Source organism: Setaria viridis, chromosome 9 (genome assembly GCF_005286985.2).
Source record: "Setaria viridis chromosome 9, Setaria_viridis_v4.0, whole genome shotgun sequence".
Taxonomy (NCBI): domain Eukaryota; kingdom Viridiplantae; phylum Streptophyta; class Magnoliopsida; order Poales; family Poaceae; genus Setaria; species Setaria viridis.
Genome location: NC_048271.2, coordinates 1,327,235 through 1,347,040, shown reverse-complemented (window position 1 = coordinate 1,347,040; position 19,806 = coordinate 1,327,235). Strand labels below are relative to the sequence as shown.

At 48.9% G+C, this 19,806-nt stretch overlaps 2 protein-coding genes and 1 non-coding gene across 5 annotated transcripts; all 3 read right to left on the bottom strand.

Moving 5' to 3' along the window:
- Positions 1–979: 979 nt before the first annotated feature.
- TRNAE-CUC (transfer RNA glutamic acid (anticodon CUC)) lies at positions 980–1,052 on the bottom strand. The gene has a single exon. It is a non-coding gene; the product is annotated as a tRNA-Glu (tRNA).
- Positions 1,053–7,152: 6,100 nt separating this feature from the next.
- Positions 7,153–11,824, bottom strand: LOC117838199 (uncharacterized). The gene is made up of 6 exons (XM_034718130.2): positions 11,424–11,824; positions 10,935–11,068; positions 10,779–10,837; positions 9,055–10,692; positions 8,038–8,179; positions 7,153–7,959 (listed from the first exon to the last, which is right to left on the bottom strand). Exons 2-6 carry the CDS (start codon positions 11,047–11,049, stop codon positions 7,301–7,303), a joined length of 2,613 nt encoding a protein of 870 aa, XP_034574021.1. The 5' UTR covers positions 11,050–11,068; positions 11,424–11,824; the 3' UTR covers positions 7,153–7,300.
- Positions 11,825–15,297: 3,473 nt separating this feature from the next.
- Positions 15,298–19,391, bottom strand: LOC117838201 (uncharacterized). 3 transcript variants are annotated; one of them, XM_034718133.2, is made up of 6 exons: positions 18,705–19,391; positions 17,731–17,945; positions 16,829–17,012; positions 16,668–16,753; positions 15,992–16,083; positions 15,298–15,840 (listed from the first exon to the last, which is right to left on the bottom strand). In XM_034718133.2, exons 1-6 carry the CDS (start codon positions 19,134–19,136, stop codon positions 15,581–15,583), a joined length of 1,269 nt encoding a protein of 422 aa, XP_034574024.1. In that variant the 5' UTR covers positions 19,137–19,391; the 3' UTR covers positions 15,298–15,580. The 3 variants fall into 3 exon arrangements, with proteins under 3 accessions (XP_034574024.1, XP_034574026.1, XP_034574023.1); XM_034718135.2 differs by having other exon boundaries at positions 16,829–17,009; positions 18,705–19,390; XM_034718132.2 differs by having other exon boundaries at positions 16,829–17,054; positions 18,705–19,385.
- Positions 19,392–19,806: the final 415 nt, after the last annotated feature.

Sequence of the window (19,806 nt, the reverse complement as noted above, 5' to 3'; positions counted from 1 at the left end):
GGGCGGCGGGGTTATGGTTTGGACCCTCCTTTTACTGCGTGCGGCTGGTCTTCCTAAATTTTTGGAGGTCTTTTCGGGGGTTTGCTCCGTTTTTCTTGCCTTTTGTGGTCGTGAGATTTGCTGAGACTTTGTGTGTTTCTTTTTCTTTTTCTATGGTTGAGTTGGAACTTGATTTCTTGGCCAGGAAGGAGTGCACGTGTAGAGTAAGCATGGCCTATCTGAAACAAATTGGAGGACAACTCCATCTAACGTGTCCAAATGTTAGTTCAATACGTATAGATGTTTCATCTCAATAAAAAAATTGTCATGACGCATTTTTCTTTGTTAAGTGGTGAAGCAAATTTTCATACCAAAATCATGGTATAGCAATGCCATGAGTAGTCTCATAAAAAGTTTCTTTGACTTTGGGACTGTTTGGATACGAGGTGCTAACCTTTAACAGTGTCACATCGGATGTTTCGATGCTAATTAGGAGGATTAAATAGGATCTAATTATAAACTAATTGCAGAACCTTGTGCTCATTCGCGAGACGAATCTATTAAGTCTAATTAATCCATCATTAGCAAATGATTACTGTAACACCACATTGTCAAATCATGGACTAATTAGGCTTAATAGATTCGTCTCGCGAATTATACTCCATCTGTGCAATTAGTTTTGTAATTAGCTTATATTTAGTACTTTTAATTAGCATCAAACATCCGATATGACAGATGTTAAACTTTAATAGGGTGTTCCCAAACACCCTCTCTCACAGATGAAAATACATGGCGTCCTGGCTCTCCAACATCTCCGGCTAAAGTGAGTTGTTGATAGCAACTTGAACCAACAGTTTTAGAAGGTGTCAGCCTTAAAAAAAAGGTCTCTCTAGAATCTGTACAGCCCACCGCTTTAAATATGTTGCAGCCGTGTACAAAAATGCAGGTTCCATTCGAAGAAAGTAGGAAAAAACATTTCGTAGATTATTCAATGAAAAAATTCCGTTGCCGGGACTCGAACCCGGGTCTCTCGGGTGAGAGCCGAGTATCCTAACCAGCTAGACTACAACGGATTCTGCGTATTGCCTTAATAATAAATGTTTTATTTGGTCTTCTAGCAAACCCAGGAATAAGCCAGTTTCACTGCACTGATGCAGTTGGTGTGTGCTACAATTAGCAGTTTAGCATGTATTAGTGTAGAGTGTGGTCTAGAATGGCAAATAGAAAAATGGTGTTCATGGCAAAGCGAAGGGAAGAACGTGATTCATCGTTACTATGGTGAAGAACGCTACTGGAACCTACCCAGAGTTCCAGACACATCAAGAAGTATGGCACCGTCATCCATCCTATTGTCCTTCACGGTAGTTGATCAATCAAAGGATGCAAATGTCATCCATCCTATTTACTTCAGAAATTTACTTACGTTGGGAAAGGTATGCCAGCCTGATCGATGCTTTAGACTCAGCATGACAGCAGTTGCTGGAACAACAATGCCTTCGGCCTTCACGGTAGCTGAAACCTCCATTAAGCAGAGACAGACAGGTTTTGTCTGCAGTAATTTAAAGAAAACAGTTTGGTGGAAAAGAAAAACTGGACAATTGGAGAAGCAATCTAGACTCAACAATGGAGCATAAGTCGTAACGAATGAACTGACGAACCCACAGGCCTGATCGAGCTCTAATTCATTTCGTCGTTCGAATTCTTCTGGCAAGTGAATTCGTTCCTGGAACAGAGTGATAGCGCTAGAACCTGACACTAGTGCTTACAGTTTACAGGCTCCAATTACTCGGTTTTTGCAGGGTGATGTCTGGTCCACGCTTCTTCGGCCTGAATGAGTGGTGCCGCCGACGCCGAGGCACGTCGGCCTTGAAGACGCCCTTGTGGATCTAGTCCTGGTGCAGATGCAGCAGCCATGCACCGAGCCGCCTCACGACATCTAGATGGCAAAGCTTTTGATCCTTTCGGGGCAGAAAAAATCAGGAATTGTACTGTGTCTCTCTTATTCTATGTCAAGTCAAGATTGTGAGCGCTAAGATTTTGGAATTAGGAATCTGCATTGTACTGTATTATCTGACAGAACTTTAAGTAAACTTTAACAAGTGAATCGTCCAACAAGCACTAGTCAGCTGATGGCTCGAACCCTTTGGCAAAGCCCCCAAACACACTCTGAATAATCTCAAGAAGATTTCTTCAGAAGCTGAACCAGTGCTCCGGATCACCATGCTGATGAGCTTGACCCCAGCAGTCAGCTCATGGATTCATGTCCATGTGGGATGTCTCACCATCCACTTCGATCATGCGTCGTGATGGAGCTCGGAGCAGTACAGGAAGCCCGCGCCGGCGGCGACGAGGAGGTACGAGTCGGCGGCACGCCGGCAGCGCCGCACCGGCACCTCGAAGGAAGCGGTGACGACGTCCCCGCGTTCCTCGGATGACGAGCCCGCGGGCGTGCTCCACCACGCTCCAGAGGGTGCGCCGGGCCTCCGCCATGGCGCTGGCGGCATCCAGCTCCCGCGCAACCGCACCTCCCTGACAAGGACGACCGAGTCCTCCGTCCGCCTGATCTGGACCGTACGAGGCCAATCCAACGGCTAAAAGGATACTAGGGCCGTCCACCCCCGGTCGGTATTTCGAATACCGTCCTCCCCCGGTCGTCGCAGCGACGCCGCCTCGGCTAGCCGGAGCACCGCCGGCGTTCAGGCAGCTAGTTGGACGTTGCGTCACTCGCCTTCGACCAACGCCACTGTACAACATCGCGTGCATGGCGCATCGATCTGTCTTCCACTGGGGAATCGTGCAAAAAGACTAGCAGCCATTCATGCAGCACAGCAGCAGATGGTGTTTTCCGAATCGAGCGAGCGGCAGACAACGTGGCATTTTTGGCTTCAGGTTGTCCACGCTGGACGTGCTTGTCATTCACATTTGTTACACAGAAGCTTGTGACTCCAATGCATTTGTCCTCCGTTCCAACAGCCTGCCTAAATGAGTATTCAATCTTCTGGTCTGCAGTCTGCACTGGGATCAGGCATGGCCATCAGACCGGGCTCTGAAGAACTGAGAGAGGCAAAGGGACACCCTGATGTGCACTGGGATTGTCGAGGGCTCGAGGCAGCGCTGGACATTGTGCGCTAATCCATATGACCAACTGAATGATCTGAACAACTTCGAATTGATTGTCGAAGCACGGATAGATTCTCCGATGTCAAAGGCCAAATGCGTCAACGAAACCAACATTCAGTGTTCATCACATCTTATCGATCTCATGATGAATTACAAGGAAAGAACATGAACAAATACACACAATCAACTATATAAAATCCAAGCACATTTTTTATTTCGTACGACACCACTGTTGTCAGTTGTCACAGTTTACATTCACACAACTACTCATGCATCCTGCGATCGTAAATCACAGTAAAAGTAGCTACGCTACTTTTGTCAAAGTTGATGTTTTGTCAACTATACACGATGAGACGGGAACTTAAGCAAGTAGAGTCATTACAACCTAATGCATAGAAAGTTAGAAACTTAGCGTGCAGATACATCAGAATGGAATTCATGAACACATCAGAAACGAGGGATGTCCTGGAAGAAAGCTCTGCATCATCCAGTAGCTCTCTTGATGTTGGCATGCCAATGCCATCGCCATTGCACGCGGTGTCTGGAGACTATGGGCGAACTCGGCCATGGGATCCGCCTCGGCCGCGTGCGGCTGCTGCATCTGCCAAGTATGCTGCTCCTGTAGAACACTGAACTCGCTGTCCAGCTCGACATCGAAGAGGTCGGCGTCGTCCGGTGGTGTAAGCGTCGCTGGCACGCCGCTGGCCTCGCCGGACGTCGTCTCCGGGGCGAGCAAATAATCCTCGACTGCAATATCCTCGGTCATCAGGGGCGCTACCTTGACGGACCAGTCGTCTTGCTCCGGCTTGCTGCTCTGCTGCTCCTCATCGCCTCCAAACATCTCCGCGCCTCTGATCCACTCCTCGACGTTGATTTGGGCCACCACCGACGGCAGCAGACCGTACATCGTCTGGACGAACTCGCCGTCCTGCGTGCTTAGATGCTGCTCCTCCTCGCCTCCGACGTTGACTTGGGCCACCGTGGATGGCATAGCATAGTCGTTGGTGAAGAAGGTGTCCTGCTCGTGCAACAACTTGGCCGGCCGTGCCTCGGTGTGCTCACCGCCGGCCTTGCGCTTGGATCCGGACGAGGTCTTCGACGCGGCGGACGACGGCTTCCCTTGCGCGCGTGGCGACCGGTAAATCTTGCACAGGACGTGGTCGCCGCCGCCGGTGGCGTCGTCGTATTCCATCATGCACCATCCGAGCCGGGTGAAGGATCGGCCGTCCTTGCGGCCGTAGGACAGGTTGCAGACCGTGCCGCCGCCTTGGGATCCTTTGACGTCCTTGGCGCCGGCCTCCGAGTGCCAGCACGTGTCGCTGGCGGCGATGGCGCGCTGCCTGTGCCCGCCGGGCCTGCCATGGGCGCTCTTGTATTTCTTGACGCAGTACAAGTACCAGACACTGGTTCCCGGCGCCGGCTCCAGGTCGGCGACGAGGTCCTCGGGGGCGGCGGAGCACACGTCGACGTGGTGGACGAAGTGGACGGTGGCGCCGGCGCGGAGGCGGTGCAGGAGGGCGATGGACGCGTCGTCGCCGGTGTCCTCGGCAGCCATCGAAGTCGAGCTGCTTCTCGGCGAGACGAGGAGGGGGCGATCGGATCGTGGATGAAGGTCAGAAGGTTCTTGGTTCTCGGCGAGATAGAGGAGGGGATGATTGGATCGTAGGTGAAGGTGAGAAGGTCTGGTTCCTGGCGATTGGATCGTAGGTGCAGGTCAGAAGATGTGCACGGCGCTTCTAAAGCCATGAAGACTTGGGTGTCGCGTCAATCTGAATCCACTCGTCAACTGCAATGTACGGACACACAGGACGTGGTTCTGCTACGGAATGGAAAGTTTCCAAGTTTTCGCCATTGACGGCTGGATCTTTTGCGATGTTTGCGGAGCGGCAAATTAAACGATTGCGTTGAATCCGACCCTGCTCAGGTTGACGCGCGGTTAATCATCAGTTGATCAGTTTGATTGATAATCGCTGCAACTTATCACTGCAGATAATCGTGGCAGCGTTTCAGTCCGACACTCAGCACTAGTTCGTTTGATTCCGACTCTGCAGGGTTGAGTTGACGCCATTACGCTGCAGATACCTCCGTCAATAAAAAGGCGCCCACGGTAGTGCATCCCCTTCCAGTCGAGATCGAGTCGCCATCGCCAAGAACGAGATCGATCGTCCTCCTCCCGTCGAGTAGCCGCGCCGGAGCACATCCGGTCGAGGCAACTCCACCACCGATCCATCGTTCATCGTCGGGATCGATGGAGCTGCAACAGCACTGCGCCCCCAGTGACGAAAGCCTCATCGACGACTACCTCCGCCCCAAGATCGCCGGCAAGCAGGGTGTCGGCGGCGACTGCGTCCACGACACCGACGTCTACTCCGACCACTGCACCCCTACAACCTCGTGCGCGAGCACGACCCCACGGACGGCGGGATTTGGTATTCCTTCAGCCCCACGCGACACGTCGGCGGCAAGAACGCGCCCCGGCGACGCGGCTGTTCCCGACAGCGGTCGTGGACGGTCGCCGGCGCCGACGGCAAGAAGAAGGGGGCCTGGAACCCGGGGAAGACCAAGTACACGGTGGAAGGCAGCGCCGGCGGGTACTTCTGGAAGCCATCATCGGGAGACGACCCCGTCGGGAGCCATCATCAAGCCGGGGTGGATGATGGTGGAGTACGGCATCGCCGAGGAGCACGGCGGCGGCGACATGCTCCTCTGCAAGGTGTACAAGTCATCCCGTGGTGGCCCTGGATCATCGGACGTGTCGTCGCGCTGCGCCTTGGCGTCGTCGCCGGCCCGCAAGAGGAAGGCGGACGCCGTCGAACACCCTGAGGATCCGACCAGAGCGCGGCAGCGCCAGCTATATGAGACGAACGAGGAGGACGACGATGCCATGTCGTTCGCACAGATGCTGGAGGACGAGCTGGAGCTGCTAAGCTACTTCAAGACAGAGAACTTGCCGGGAGGCGGCGAGCCCGCAGCGCCGGAGTACCAAGACCAGCCGAACGACGACGATGTAATGGAGATCAGCCTCGACGAGTTTTTGGGTTCTTCGGCGGCCCGCGCCGTGCCGCCACGCGCTGCTCAGACGGAAAGCGCCGCCGCCGCCTCGTGCGCCCAGGCGCCGTCACCCGAGCGAAGCAGCACACCGAGTGCATTCACCGACGACGACGACATGTGCGGCCTGGCGTTGGCGTGTCCGCCGATGGATGACGAGTACGTGGAACTGATCTTATCGAAGCCCCTCGTACAGTTTGATCCGGCCTTAATCGAGGAGTTCATCAACGATCAGTAGATGTTTTCTGATGCAAAAGGTGTAGCTTAGATTTAGCCCAGAGCAACAAGTTGTAAACGTGTATTGTTGTTTGTTCCTGACAGTGTTAGCGCAATTTTATTCATTCTTTTCTCACACATGTAACACCTGATTTCGTGAGCAATGATGATCTAATAAAGAATGCATTGTTGTTGTTGTTGTTAGCAGTTATGTCTCGATTGTTCCTATTTTCATGCTTGCTAACAATGCAGGACCGGAGTGTGGTGTTGGCTCATAAGCAACGGAGTTCACCGAGGAACCTGTTGTTGGTATACACATGGGCTACTGACCCAACAACAAAATTCACAGCCGCAGGAATCAGAGGATCGATCACCCGCTGCTTCTTCTGTTCAGATTGCTATTATTAAAAACGCCAGTACAGATACTCAAAAAAAAAACGCCAGTACAGTAGTGTCACCGCAATGCCGGACCAGATTATACAGCTGAAAAATGTATACAGCTCAACATAGAGCCGGACCAGATTATATCACTCAGGAGAAAGAACAATTTCAGTATTGATCCACTTCACACAGAACACACATCCCATACAGTTACTCATAGCTTGAACACTCATATCCATGGGCCATGGTTTGCAAAATTTTCGTGCACCATGAAAACTCATAGGCCACAATTTGACCAACACCTAGCCAGTATGAAAGTGATTTTCCCCATAACTGCTAAAATTGCCCGTCTAACAGCTCAAGAGTGGGTTTTCCCCCACTCATGGCAGACATCAATCAGTCATTGGATAATGGTAAGTTAGCGACATTTCATCTTAATAAACGCTACACAATTGCAGGAGCAAGTTACCGATATACAGGTACAGTATAAGACGACACATGGAACAAAAACCTTGTGGCTGTCAACTGCTATCGTTAGTGAGGGGATCAACGCCTGCTATAAAAACAAGCTAGTCAGAAGATCAACAACCACTTCATCGATCAAGGAACCTAACAACTCCGCCGCTATGTCTCCGCCGGCCTGGTATGAATCCATCTTGAAATCCACCCAGCTCCCCAGAGGACTACTCATTTCCCTGTACACAAGTTCATCCACCATCCACTCCTCGGCAACCTTCAGGCTGGTCATCTCTCGATGGATTTCTTCTGCTGACAAACTTTGCAGGATTGCCATCCCCATGAACCATGAGCCATAGCCAGCATTGAAGTAGTATGCACATTTCACAGTCAATAATTCACTGACACAGTCAAATAGCAGCCTCCGCCTCAATCTGTAACCTTTGCCATCTTCACCAGCCAAAAACCTAGTATTGCCATTCAGTTCTTCCAACAGATGTGGATCCAAAATATCCGAATCGCCAAACCGCTCCAAACAAGAGGAACTAGCATTCAGGATTTCTCTTATAAACTCCACCTCCTGTCTATAATCCATATGACAAGAGCTGCTACTTTCTGATCGAGGGATTTCTGCTGTCGCCACTGTGATTGATGAGGCTGTGTCAGAATATTCTGACGAGACATCTGCTTCTAGGAATTTGTTGAAGTGTGTTGAATCAGAAGTCGTTGCTCCTTCGATTGAACTAAATACTCTTGTTCCTGCAAAAAGTAAAACATGAAAATATATGAGGAAGCTCCATAACTCTATAACAGTAAAAACCAAGCTACTCTATTTACCATTTGCACTCCTCAAGCTCTCTGATGAGCTACAGGTTTCCATCGAAATAGAAGCTTCCCACGTTGAGTGGGGACTTTGGCGAAGATGCTCTAGCTCTGCTCGATCCGTGACATCACGATCATACTTCGCAGGTTGAAATGACTGATTAAAGGGAGATATGTCAGCAGATAGATGAATGTTTAACCCGTTATGGTACATTAACATTGACACAGTCCTCTTTGTTGGTATCAAGTTTACAGCTTTTGGGCAGAAAATAAGAATGTTAACTGTTCAACTCTTAACCCAGTACGACAAAGTTGAATTTCCTTCAAACATATTGATCTATGACATTAATTAAGGCTTCTACCTTTGCTCTTATCTGATTATTTGCACCCTCAGTTAGAATAGATAGATGTAAACAGGGACCTGATCTACTTAAAAGGAAGATACGCACCTAATTATACTGAAAAATGGAAGATACGCACCTAATTGTACTGGAAAATGAAAGATTATCACTTAAACCATTCAACTAAATAAACATATACATTGTTATCAGTAGCACCTTTCTGCTGCCCAAGTAAAGTGCACCAGGGAAACCTACCCAGACAAAGAGGTGCAGTTTTGGAGCTGGAAACTGATTACGAGCATTGACAAAAGTTGTTTGTTGTTATTAACGCACAAGTCATTAGAGGCATAAAACTATCACTGGTGAGCAGCACAGACACGCCTCTCCTTTCTACAAGAATAAAATATATGCATCTTTCAATGTATTATCAGATAATGTACAGTCAGTCTTTCCAACCTTCATTTACAAAAAAATAAGTCTTTCCAAACCTCAAGTACAAGATAAGCTAAACACATGTGTTACTAAATGTGTCACATGGAGAGAAACATGTATGCCTAAAGAAACACTTTCAAGTTTGATCTGATGTAGTAACAATCATCGTATGCTCAGAACTAGGAAATTAATATGCATAAGATGGTGCTGACAAAAGGGTGTGACTGGAAGAAGTGTGCCCGAGAATGATGTACCATACCTGGCCACTTTTAGTAGCAAGATCTGTCTGGGGGAGAGTAGCTTTTCCATCATTGAAAGACTGCATCGACTCCCTATCATAATCAGTAGAAGCAATGCTAGATGTTTCACATGCTGATGCCGTATCTTCCAAAGCTGTTGAAGTGCCATGCACTTTAACACCTTTGGCTGGATTAAAGTAGGGCGATCTCACACCTGACGTCAACTCTCTCAATTTTTGCTCCAACAGGAGTCCCAAATAATCGCCATCAATGACATCAAGTTTAGTGTTTGATGTATTGCTTGAAGTTGACACAGCGTTCAGATTCTCTATAAATTGTTTTTCCACTGAATGATTGGGGGAGTGGACGCCGTGTAATGATTTGTCAACTGGTGAGGTAAATGTGAATGAAACAATCTCAGTGCTGATTTTCTTTTTGTTTGTTGAAAAAGACGATTGTTCATCTATCACAATATTGTGCCGAATCCGCCTCTGGCTTCTGTCAGAATTAACACTATCACTTGACTGGCTTGTATCCGAGTACATTCTCCTGTTTTGTGACCTTCTTGGCTTGGGGATTGCCTTGGCTATGGAATCATTTCTTACATTTGCTCGAGCAGTTGGCTGCAAGTCCATCTTTCTGCTACCTTGAGTATTGTTTCCAGCAAATGTGCTGGCTGCCCCAGCCTTTCTGGGAGAGGCATTTATTTGGTGTATATTGCTCCGTTGTCTACTGGGGTTTGCTGGATTTGAATTCACCTTGTGTTTGCTAGCCATAGTATTCTGCCTTCTGTTGTTTGGCACAAGCACACTGGAAGAACTTGTTGAGCCCATTTGATTATTATCCTTTGGTTGGTGCAACCCATTTCTCTCGACCAAGCTATTTTCAGGGTTCCTGCGAGTTTCAAGCTTTCTACTGCCTTTTCTCATGCCTCCTTGGGCATGCATAGCTTGAGCAACATTTGATGATCTATTGCCGGATTTGACCTTGGGGCCAACTGGGGCACATCCATTTGACTGTGAGATCCTGGAAGACGAGGTGCCCTCTGAACTTCTCGATCTTCCATCCAAAGGTTTTCCGCTTGGTGGCCTAAAAGATGCAGGCCCATCACGTTTCCTTAGTGCTTCGTTTAGCTTCTGTGACCTTTGTTGGACTCCTATGATCTCTCCTGGGTTGTAGGCACGCGCAGCATTTGTGTGCCCAACATCATGGACTCTGTAAGAACTGATGTTTTCAAGTCCAGGCCTAATGATCCGAGATGCTGCCTCCATTATATCAGCCGCATTTCGGCTGGATATATGATTAGGGTTCTTCATGGGAGACAATAACTTGTATTGTGCAACAGACAGTGTCCTCTTGGCAAGTCTTGGAGGCAGTGCCTCCATTTTAAACCGATCAATAGGACTACCCGGCATCTTATGGGGACTACCAACATAACTTCTCCCAGTAAAATCATCATGGTTGTTGGTTTGGAAGGGTTGTTGCGCTGTGGATGGCATGGGATTCAATTCAGATGGGCTTGCCACAGGCATGGAATCCAAACCCATAAGCCTAGCCACAACAGTGGGACACCTCCTCGCCTGAGCTTCTTCATCAATTACTGAAGATGAGCAACTATGCTCACTGCTTTCTTTCAAGCTAGGCGCATCTTCAAGGATCTGTCATATACACAGAGCTTTAGTCATTCAGGACTTTAAGTAACACACTGAACAGCACAGGGAAAAATTTGAGGAAGAGTACTTACCGAATTCGACCGTGTACTTGTTGTACTGTCATCAATATCCTTCCCATCTCCAGCATTCTCTGTAAAGAAAAATTAGCATATAAACTTAGCCAGACCCCTTGTAAGATGTAACCCAGTATGCAGCAATCACTACTCTCCTATAACAAATTTGCTTACTCGGATCCAGAGAACTGCTCGCGCTTCCAACAAAGAGCCGCTTCTTAGACTTCTTGCCCCAATCAAAGAGGCCAAAGAATCCATGCCCCTTCGAAGCAGGTTTCTCTACATCCATCTCTCCTCACTATATAAACCTGCAAATAAAACTGTTCGTATAAGCTCAAAAATCAACAGAATACAAGAGAGGTAAACACATTTAGCCCAAATGCAGGTAGACTAGCTAATCAAGATAGTCTCATGGCAGCTTCAAAAAGCTAATCAAGATAGCACCAATACCTAGTCTATGCTCCCATAACCTAGTCCCTATTCCGAATTTGACCAGGAAAACTGGCAAGAAAACCAAGAGATTCTTTAACAATGAGCTGACTCCCGCATCCTACCAGCAAGTTTCTACGATTTAACCAGAATGCAGGTAATCCCCAACACAAACCACTACGAGAATCCACAAGTCACCCGCACCCATGTCACAGAACGCCATAAAGATCCAACCTTTCCGACGCAGCAGCAGCAGCACGGGTCAACGGCGCGGGATTCACCGAGCCAGCGCCCAACCAGAGCAAAATCACGGCGCAGACCAATCCGGATCGAGCCGCATTGGGCCGTGCCTCCCTCGCCTCGGAAGCTCCCCAAAGCAGCGACCTTTTCTCCCCCAACGAACACCTCGAGCAAACGGGAGCCGCGGAGTAGGATCCGTGCGAGGGCGCGGAGAGGGGCGTCACGTTAGGGTTCTCGGCGATGCGGGGAGGAGGACGCGGGGGCGGGAGGTGGCCGCGGCTGCGGAATCCATTAATGCCGCTGCGTGAGGTGGGAGGGGGAGAGAGATGGGACAGAGGGAGGGGAGAGAAGAAAGAAAAGGAGAGGCGGGCCTTTCTCTCTCCTCTCTCTCTCACTCCCACCTGTGTGTACTCTTCGTCTGGTGCGGTCGCGGCTGGGTTTCGCTCTTGAAAAAGGAGAAATTTGGGGGGCCTTTTTGGGATCGGTTTGGTTGTTTTGGTGATGTAAGTAACGGGATTTGGGCGTCCGGGATTGGATGATTTGGCGCCAGGTTTTTGGAGGTTTCTAGGCAGTTAGTCCGGGAGAAAAAGAATGGTTTGTTGGTGCTGGCTGCTGGGATAGGACAATGTCCTGTGGAGCCCATTGGAATTCCAGAAGGGAAAGGAAAAGCGAGATTAATGGCGGCTCTAGATCAATGCTAGATCTCCTCCAGGTATTAACTGGTGCACAGTGCAATAGCGTACCGCGTTAGTTCAGTGTCGGATGGATGGAGTAGTGGTGATCAGCGTCTGATTCCCACTACTCCACCTTTTTGCGAAATTATAGCATTTTTTTTCCAACGTTTTGGAGATCTTTGCGTATTTGAAAATTACCATCGCAAGGTACTTTGGTCGGTTTAAGGGTAGTTTGGTTTTGTTACCAAAGTGTGTGTCTGAGCTTGCCAAGCTTTTTATCAAAAACCTGACCGGTAGTAATTCTACTGGCACCTTTGTTAGCTTTCAGCTGCCAAAGTTACCTGAACTCCTGAGAGTCAACACACGAAATTGATGAGCTCAAATTCAGCATTTCCCAAAATCTGAAGGGGCGCGTAGTGATGTTTGTATTACTACTCAAGTACCGCAGCTTAAGATCATGGAGGAGTATCCTGTATCCAGGTAAGACGGGATAAGCACACGCCGCGGCGGCCCTCGGCGACGGCCGGCGGCGTGGAGGGAACGTGCGGCCATGGTTGGTGGCGGTGCGCCATCAGGGCGCCCCGCGCCGGACAAAAAGGAAAAAGGAAGGGCATCATCACGCATCCTCCTACTAACAAATCGCGCCAAAAACCGCCTCGCGAGCGCGCGATGATGCCATCGATCCTCTATGGCATTGCATATACTGGTAGTAGGAATGATGTAGTGCAGTGGTACGTGCGTCCACGTCGTCATCGGTCTTGTCTTTGACACGGAATCTGGGTCGAGACGTATGCTTGAACCTGACTGAACATCTCAACCACCGCCATCCGCAAGAAGGCCAGTGCAGAGGCGAGGGCAGGAGGCTGCAAGCCACGCCGTGCGTCTCGCTTGGCTCGCGCCTGTAGACAAGACAGCGGCCCGCCTGACTCGATCCACAGGCCATCCATCATCGCAACAAAAGCAGCGAGCGAGCAGAGGAGAGAGCTGTTCTTACTGATGGATCGCGCATTAAAAACTCCGATCAGTATCAGGGGTTTCCTCGCGCCCAGGGCACGGTCGATTCCTGACGCCGCTGCTGGAGCTAAAGGATACACAGTAGCGTGTGCTCGATACCTCAACAACCACGGCATTAGCGGCTAGCCGGCTACCGAAAGCAGACACGGGAATCCATTGCCACCCCGCTAATCCCCAGCTGATCCATCCGATAAGGTAGAGGGTGTAGAAGAGCACGTGTACGCAGATGTTGGTTGGTTGGTTGGTTGGTACACTGTAGCATTTGCGCCTGCATCTTTGCAGCAGGCAGCTTGAGGAGCCTCCCACAAGTTCAGTTGGAGTAGTGGGGGGAGTTGGTGTTGTGTGCATCTAGCAGTGGTAGTGGCACCACAGAGAGAAGCAACGGTGACGGTGAAAAGCTGTTTTCACCCTTCCCTAAACTTTTTACCCATTTTTCTTCATGGAGCAAAGCAAAGGCAGGCCTTTATTTGCTTTCTAGGCCATTGGAGCCTTGGAGATGCTGCGAGAGATCGCAACCTTTTCATGCCGAAGGAGCCAGCCGGTGCGTGAGCGGCAGCGGCACTCTGAAAAAGATGGCAGCACCATGCGCGCCGATACGCAAAATGCAATGCGGGGGGAGCACGCAACGCGATGACCATGTGATCTTACTGTTCTACTAATGTTCTTCAAGCTAAAGATTACAATTTGCAAAGCATATCTTCACCGCTCTAACCTTTCAACTGTTTGCAATAAACGTGATCACTCGAACTCGAATTGGTGAAGCGCAGGGATCAGAGGGATTCAGGGCCCTGGTAGGAGTAGGAGGCTAGGAGCGGAGCGATTCGGGGTTGGGGCCTTCTGACTCTGCCTCTGTCTCCGGTTGGCTGACTGCCACTCTGCTCGGCTGTCCGCTTCAGGCTTGAGCAACCCGAGAAGCAGTCCTGCAGGCCAGGTGCAGCATGCAGGAGGAGACTGGTCAGCTCGCCAACCTGGGCCTCCGGAGTCCGGCCCAGCGGTTTGGAACGGAGGAAGTCGCGCACGAGGCCCACGATTCGAATCCTCTTCGAGATGTGGGAGACGGCAAATGTAGCCCTAAACGGAGCTGAGATGCTCAACTTGATGTGCAGCACCTTTAGCAAGATGCCTTGCGTTCAAATCAATGCGTTGCATCCATAATAACCAGAGAGTTACAAAACAGCAAGAAAAGAAAAAAAGAAAACAAGCTCGCACGAACCTTTACAAAACACACAGATTGATTAATGTAAAGAGCACGCCGGACGGTTAAAGCATCCAAGCCATAGCCATGAGAAAGGCGGCGAGTCAGTAGCGGCGCACGAGGCCGGTGCAGCGGTCCTTGATCCAGCGGAAGCCCTTGCGGAGCGACGCCTTGACCCTGGCCTCCACGGCGTAGGCCTTGTACCCCGCCACCCTCCGCCGCCGCTTCGCCTCCGGGTCGCCCGACCACCACGACGACAGGGGCCCCGCGCCGCCGCGCTCCCCCTCGCTGCCGCCCCGGAACTCCTCCAGGTCCCTCATGGAGCGCAGCGCCTTGTTGCGCGCGGCTCGAGCTAGCCTTGGTTGCACACGGGGAGGCCCGTAGTAATATGTAGAGAGGAGTTAGCGGCCGGCCACGACGGGACGACGCAGCGAGGCGTGAGGATTTCGTTGTCGTTGGTGCTTGGCATGGCATGCCGCGGCTGGAGAAAGAGAAATCAAGCAGGTGAGGACGGCACGCTGCGTTGAGCGAGGCCTCTCTCTCTCTCGCATCTTCCCAGCTGACGCCGGATTATTTTAGCGGGAGTGGAGGAGCAGTGGTTGCCCCGTCCGTCCCGCAGCTGTGATCCTTTTGCCAGATTCAGGTCACAGCTGGGGTGCAAAGCGGAACGAGTCGCGCGCTAGCATCTCCTTCAGACACAATGTTCCTTGTTATTTTCACAGCATATACCTCAAGGTACAAAACAACATTAGCATGTATTTGGAGCGCATTTCTTAAGAGAACCGATGAGTGATGAAAACCGCAGAAAGGTGCATCCGGAAACAGCATTCTAATGTGAAGAGCAAATATAAAACCATCCTACACTAGCTTGCGCGTTTTTGGTCAATGCAAAATCGGCAGGGGATTACATGCCATATTGCCATCTCTGGTGAATCAGACAGCAAATCAGATAATCAAGTAGTACGTGCATACACTGCGGCACATCTTGCTGTCCAACTCTAATGGAAAATCTTTATTTTTTTTCCTTTTTTGTTTCTTTCAGTTCTACACGTCTCCAATTCTCCCTTTTCAACCATCCACCTTTACCTCCCCACAAAAGATACCTACAACATACAACTTATTGGAGATTAGCATGCAGGCTTTTAACTCGTACAAACCCCGTTTCAAAAGGGCACTTGGTCTCTATGCGCCACAGGTAAGGTGTGCTGAAGCCAGTTCAGTTCAGACGGCGATTAGTCATTATACTAACAACCATTTACAGTCATGAGTCATCTCCACGTCGTGCTGAAATGGGTGGCGAAGAACCGGAAATCTGGATGGTCAACTTGTATTCTGCGGAGCCAACCGTCAGCCTCTTGCATCAGTGAGGTGACGCGGTCCCGCTCTTGGGTTCCATCAGATGCCCAAATGGAGGCACGGAATTTGTAAGGTGCCAGCCCAAAGGTAGGCAACGATAGTTTCCCTGTTGCATTTGCGCTGCGGTTGATTCCCCCAAATCCAGGACATGCTGGCGTAGAAGGGTCACAATCTGCAACAACAACGGGAGTAAAAACTCTGCAACCAATGCAATCTAAAGTTGCATCTACAAAGGCAAAATGTCACACAGGTGCCACTGCCATCTATCTGAGGCAAAGTAAAAGCCCTACTCCACATGGCACTAGAAGGCACTTAGTATTTACCCTTGCAAGGTGTTGCTAGACAATGGAACGTCAAAAAACAGGCATCAAGATCCTTCAATGTTGGCCCTGTAGGAATTCTATATATGGGGTACCTGCAATTGGAAGCATGAGGATGAAACCAGTAACGTATAGAATCATAGCAACACCAGGTTAGCAGCGTTGCTCTTCTACACAGGTTGTGTCTTATGCTGAAATTCAGCATAGCAGGCAAGCCATTGTTAGGCATTGCAACTGGTAGGCATCCTCTGCATGGGCCAGCACAGTTGGCAAATGTCATAACTCTGACTCTGCAACAACATCATTCCAGTTTCTACAAACTAAAACATGGTCTACAGAAAAAGGAAGTGTGACTTTATGGCAACTAGATCTTTGGTTGAGAATAAATAAATGAGATCAACTTAATGAAGATATGGTCTGCCAATTATAAGGATTTTATATTACAGCTAAATCACAAGAAAAACTGGGCCTCAAAAACTTAGATCAACACATATCAAGTAGAAATTGGAACACAACAATGACCTCCAGAAACTAGTAGCAATCCCGCAACACATATCATACGTCATTGTTAGTACAACAATAGAGAACCATATTGCATCATGGCAATGAAGAAATAAGCATCACCATTGCTAAAATGAAGTCAAAATTGAGTGAACAAACAATAGTATTTGAAACATACCATGCAACAGACATCCAGCTAGATGGCAGCAGATCACAGCTTTTGAATGTCTTCAGAGCTGGACATCTATCCGCAAGAGCTGATACCTGAAAGACATGCATCGTTATTAGATTCTATACACAGGACACCTCTGGTAAACATTGGTTAAAAAAAAAACTTACCTTGTCTGTCAGCGGTTCTCTACCGTATGGAGGATCCCTCTCCAGATACTCAAATATTGGAAAACTTGAAGATGCGTCAGTTTCACAATCATCACTTTGTAGGCCACCATTTTCCAGCCGATGTGTAGCTTCCACTGATGAGACTCGTAGCCGGTCAACATCATTATCACTGCTGCTTTCACTGCTAGTATCCATAGATTCCCCATCACTTTCATCCCCAGGACGCCTTAAGTAAGCGAGAAAATTAACTAGACAAAGTTATGCACTATCAAAGACATCACCAAGGTAATAAAAGCACCACACTGAACAGCGTGCTGGTTGTATTTAACTATTTATTCTACTCATAATTTTTTCTCATTTTTACTCCATTTCATTTCTTTCCATCAATGTCCATTGAATTAAAGCCGCATGGAGAAATGCCATTCCTACCGGACATCACGTGATTACTAAAGCTATCAACTCTCATCTCATCATTCTTGCAAATTAACATAGAATAAATCTTCAAAATGCTGTTACGTACAGAATTTCTCAAAAAAAATCATGTTACTAAACCTCAGTGACACGTGAGATAATTTTCCTTGAAAGGGTAAAGGCAAAATAACTGGAAAAAAAAGTTTGGACTGCTAAATCTGCCTTAAGCTCTAGTACAATAGCATTAAAGCATAGTTATTTATTTTTCATATAGATTGACACAGATGTAACAGAAACTATTGAAATGCATGGTGTACAATTCTTACCATTCCAACAGTATTCACTTAGTTTTCTATTACTATATATGAAAATTCCTAAGCTCATACTAACTGAAGTATAAACAAAGACAGACAATTGAAACTATTTTCATAAACAGGTTGCCTCTCTTAAGGTTTGAGTCCGATGGAAACTTTCTAGATATCGGGATGTACCTGTTTCTTGAAGTAGGTCTGGATGGATCTGCATACAGTTGGATAGCAGAAAGATATGGCACATAATACTGTACCACGGAGTCACTGCCATTTAAAACTAGTGGAACACCGGCCCCATAAGCACTCCATTCCCTGAAAGATTCCCAAAGATCTCCAAGGCAGAAATAAGGCCGTGAATCCATAGCATCACTACTTCGCCGCATCCTTAGGCTTGTCTGCAGCAAAAAAAAAAATGGAGCTGGTCAGCAGCAGAAAGACGATTATTTAAATGGAAATGGTCTTTCAACCAAAGAACTGAAAATTGTCACACATGAAGAATATAGTACAAACATCACTGTGCGGCCTAGAAATATGGTGTTCTGTCTTCCCAAGTGCAGTGTGTATTTATTCGTCAGAGTTCACACAAATGCAAAATCCAGAGATAGCAATGGATATGCATACACGCAATACATGATACTGCAGATGAGACCACAAGTCCCGAGCAATGTACTACTTTGAAGAATCTACAAGCAAAAGTAACACTTTTGTATTAAGGTTGAGCTGTGGTTGAGAAATTGGAAGGTTGAGAGTGTGCCTTTCCCATTTCACCATTATGGTCACTGACAACATAGCTTAAAACTAAGACCTAAAGTGCTATACCAAGCAGCAGTGGTGAACAATTTTGCAATTACCAGTCAATAACGAGTTACCACAGATAGTTATGATCATCTTCGTTTGACATCAAAGAAAGATTGTGGCTTTCAATGCATAACTATCAATCAGAGTTAAATGAGTACTTCAGACAAAGTTCTAAATTACGAATCGCTCTCTGATCTTAATTGCAGTGTTTCTCCAGTATCATCTGCTTGCCTTTGCAAATGCAGTATAAATGCCATAAAGACTAAACAATGCCATCGGATCCCCTTCCTATCAAACACATCGGATACTACCACACTGCAGTCTACTGAAGTAGCAGAGAGTAAGCCCCGGAATACCTTGGACAAGTACTGTACGGGTACTGAGGGCGTCGTGGAGGTAAGAAATCTCTCCAAATTCCCTGCCTCCTCTGCCGCTGCGGCACCCGCCGTGATCACATTCAGTTCACCCGCGGTGTTTGTCGTCGTCGTCGCCGTGGACGCCACCGACGGCTTCGACGACGTCGTCGACGAGGAGTCGTCGGAATCCATCCGGCTGTCTATATCCGCCGACGCAGCCACAGCCACGGCGACTGCCCCCGGCGGCGGCGGCGGCTTCTGCCTCGCTGACCGCGGAGACGGCGACGGGGACAGCGACGGGGACAGCGACCGCTGCCCCTGCAGCCGCTGCTGTTGCTGCTGCTGCTGGCGGCGCACATGGGGAGGGTAATAGAATCGGTTCTCGGGCGCCGTACGGGAGGAGGACGCAGCGCCGCCGGATGAGCCTGCCATGGCGGCGGCGGCGGCGAGAGGGATGGGTAGGTGGGGTTGGGCTAGGGTTTTTGCGGGGACGGGGATTGGGGAATTGGGGTGATTAGGGTTAGGGTTTTGGTGGCTTTGAGCGCTTTTTAATACGGGGGTTTGGATCTGAGACGAGCGAGGGAGCGAGGGGGAGGGAGCGCAGCCGAGCGAGGACGAGGAGCCGAGAGGAGAAACGCGCAGGCAGAGAATAGAGAGCGGTGGGCACTAGGCACGGCGCCGGTGCGGGTGTATTGTGTCTCTTCCTCGAGTCACCGTTGCTGAATTCCGACCGGGCCTCCTGTTCCCCGTCCGTTTTTTCCGCGTGGTGGTAGCATGAGCCGTGACGGAAAACCGGGGAGCAACCCCGGCCCATTTTCTTCGCCTAGGCACATTTTGGCGACTTTCTCTCGCTTGGTTAAGCATTTGTCTATCAAGTACCTCCTTTGGGAAATAATGGCGCATGAGCACTTGTTGATCATCTTTAGTGGCACGATTACGAGGGGTGAGTGTGTGAAACTATAAGATGGGTGTATAATTATGTTAGTCTGGAACCATCCTCATTTTTTCATAAAAGGTTCAGGTTGGATCTTGTGGTCACAATACCATTGGAGAAGGGGGCCTGTATAATTTCCTTTTTGTGCTTCATGATGCATAAATAAAA

What these genes read in the sequence shown, in the direction of transcription:
- LOC117838201 (XM_034718132.2), bottom strand. Translation starts at nt 19,136, where the DNA reads ATGGCAGGCTCATCCGGCGGCGCTGCGTCCTCCTCCCGTACGGCGCCC. An exon ending in AGACCTACTTCAAGAAACAG is followed by an intron (nt 17,055 to 17,730) that starts GTACATCCCGAT and finishes CGCTTACTTAAG; the next exon opens with GCGTCCTGGGGATGAAAGTG. An exon ending in GAGAACCGCTGACAGACAAG is followed by an intron (nt 16,754 to 16,828) that starts GTAAGTTTTTTT and finishes CATGTCTTTCAG; the next exon opens with GTATCAGCTCTTGCGGATAG.
- LOC117838199 (XM_034718130.2), bottom strand. Translation starts at nt 11,049, where the DNA reads ATGGATGTAGAGAAACCTGCTTCGAAGGGGCATGGATTCTTTGGCCTC. An exon ending in TTGCTACTAAAAGTGGCCAG is followed by an intron (nt 8,180 to 9,054) that starts GTATGGTACATC and finishes CCCTTTAATCAG; the next exon opens with TCATTTCAACCTGCGAAGTA. An exon ending in GAGCTTGAGGAGTGCAAATG is followed by an intron (nt 7,960 to 8,037) that starts GTAAATAGAGTA and finishes TACTTTTTGCAG; the next exon opens with GAACAAGAGTATTTAGTTCA.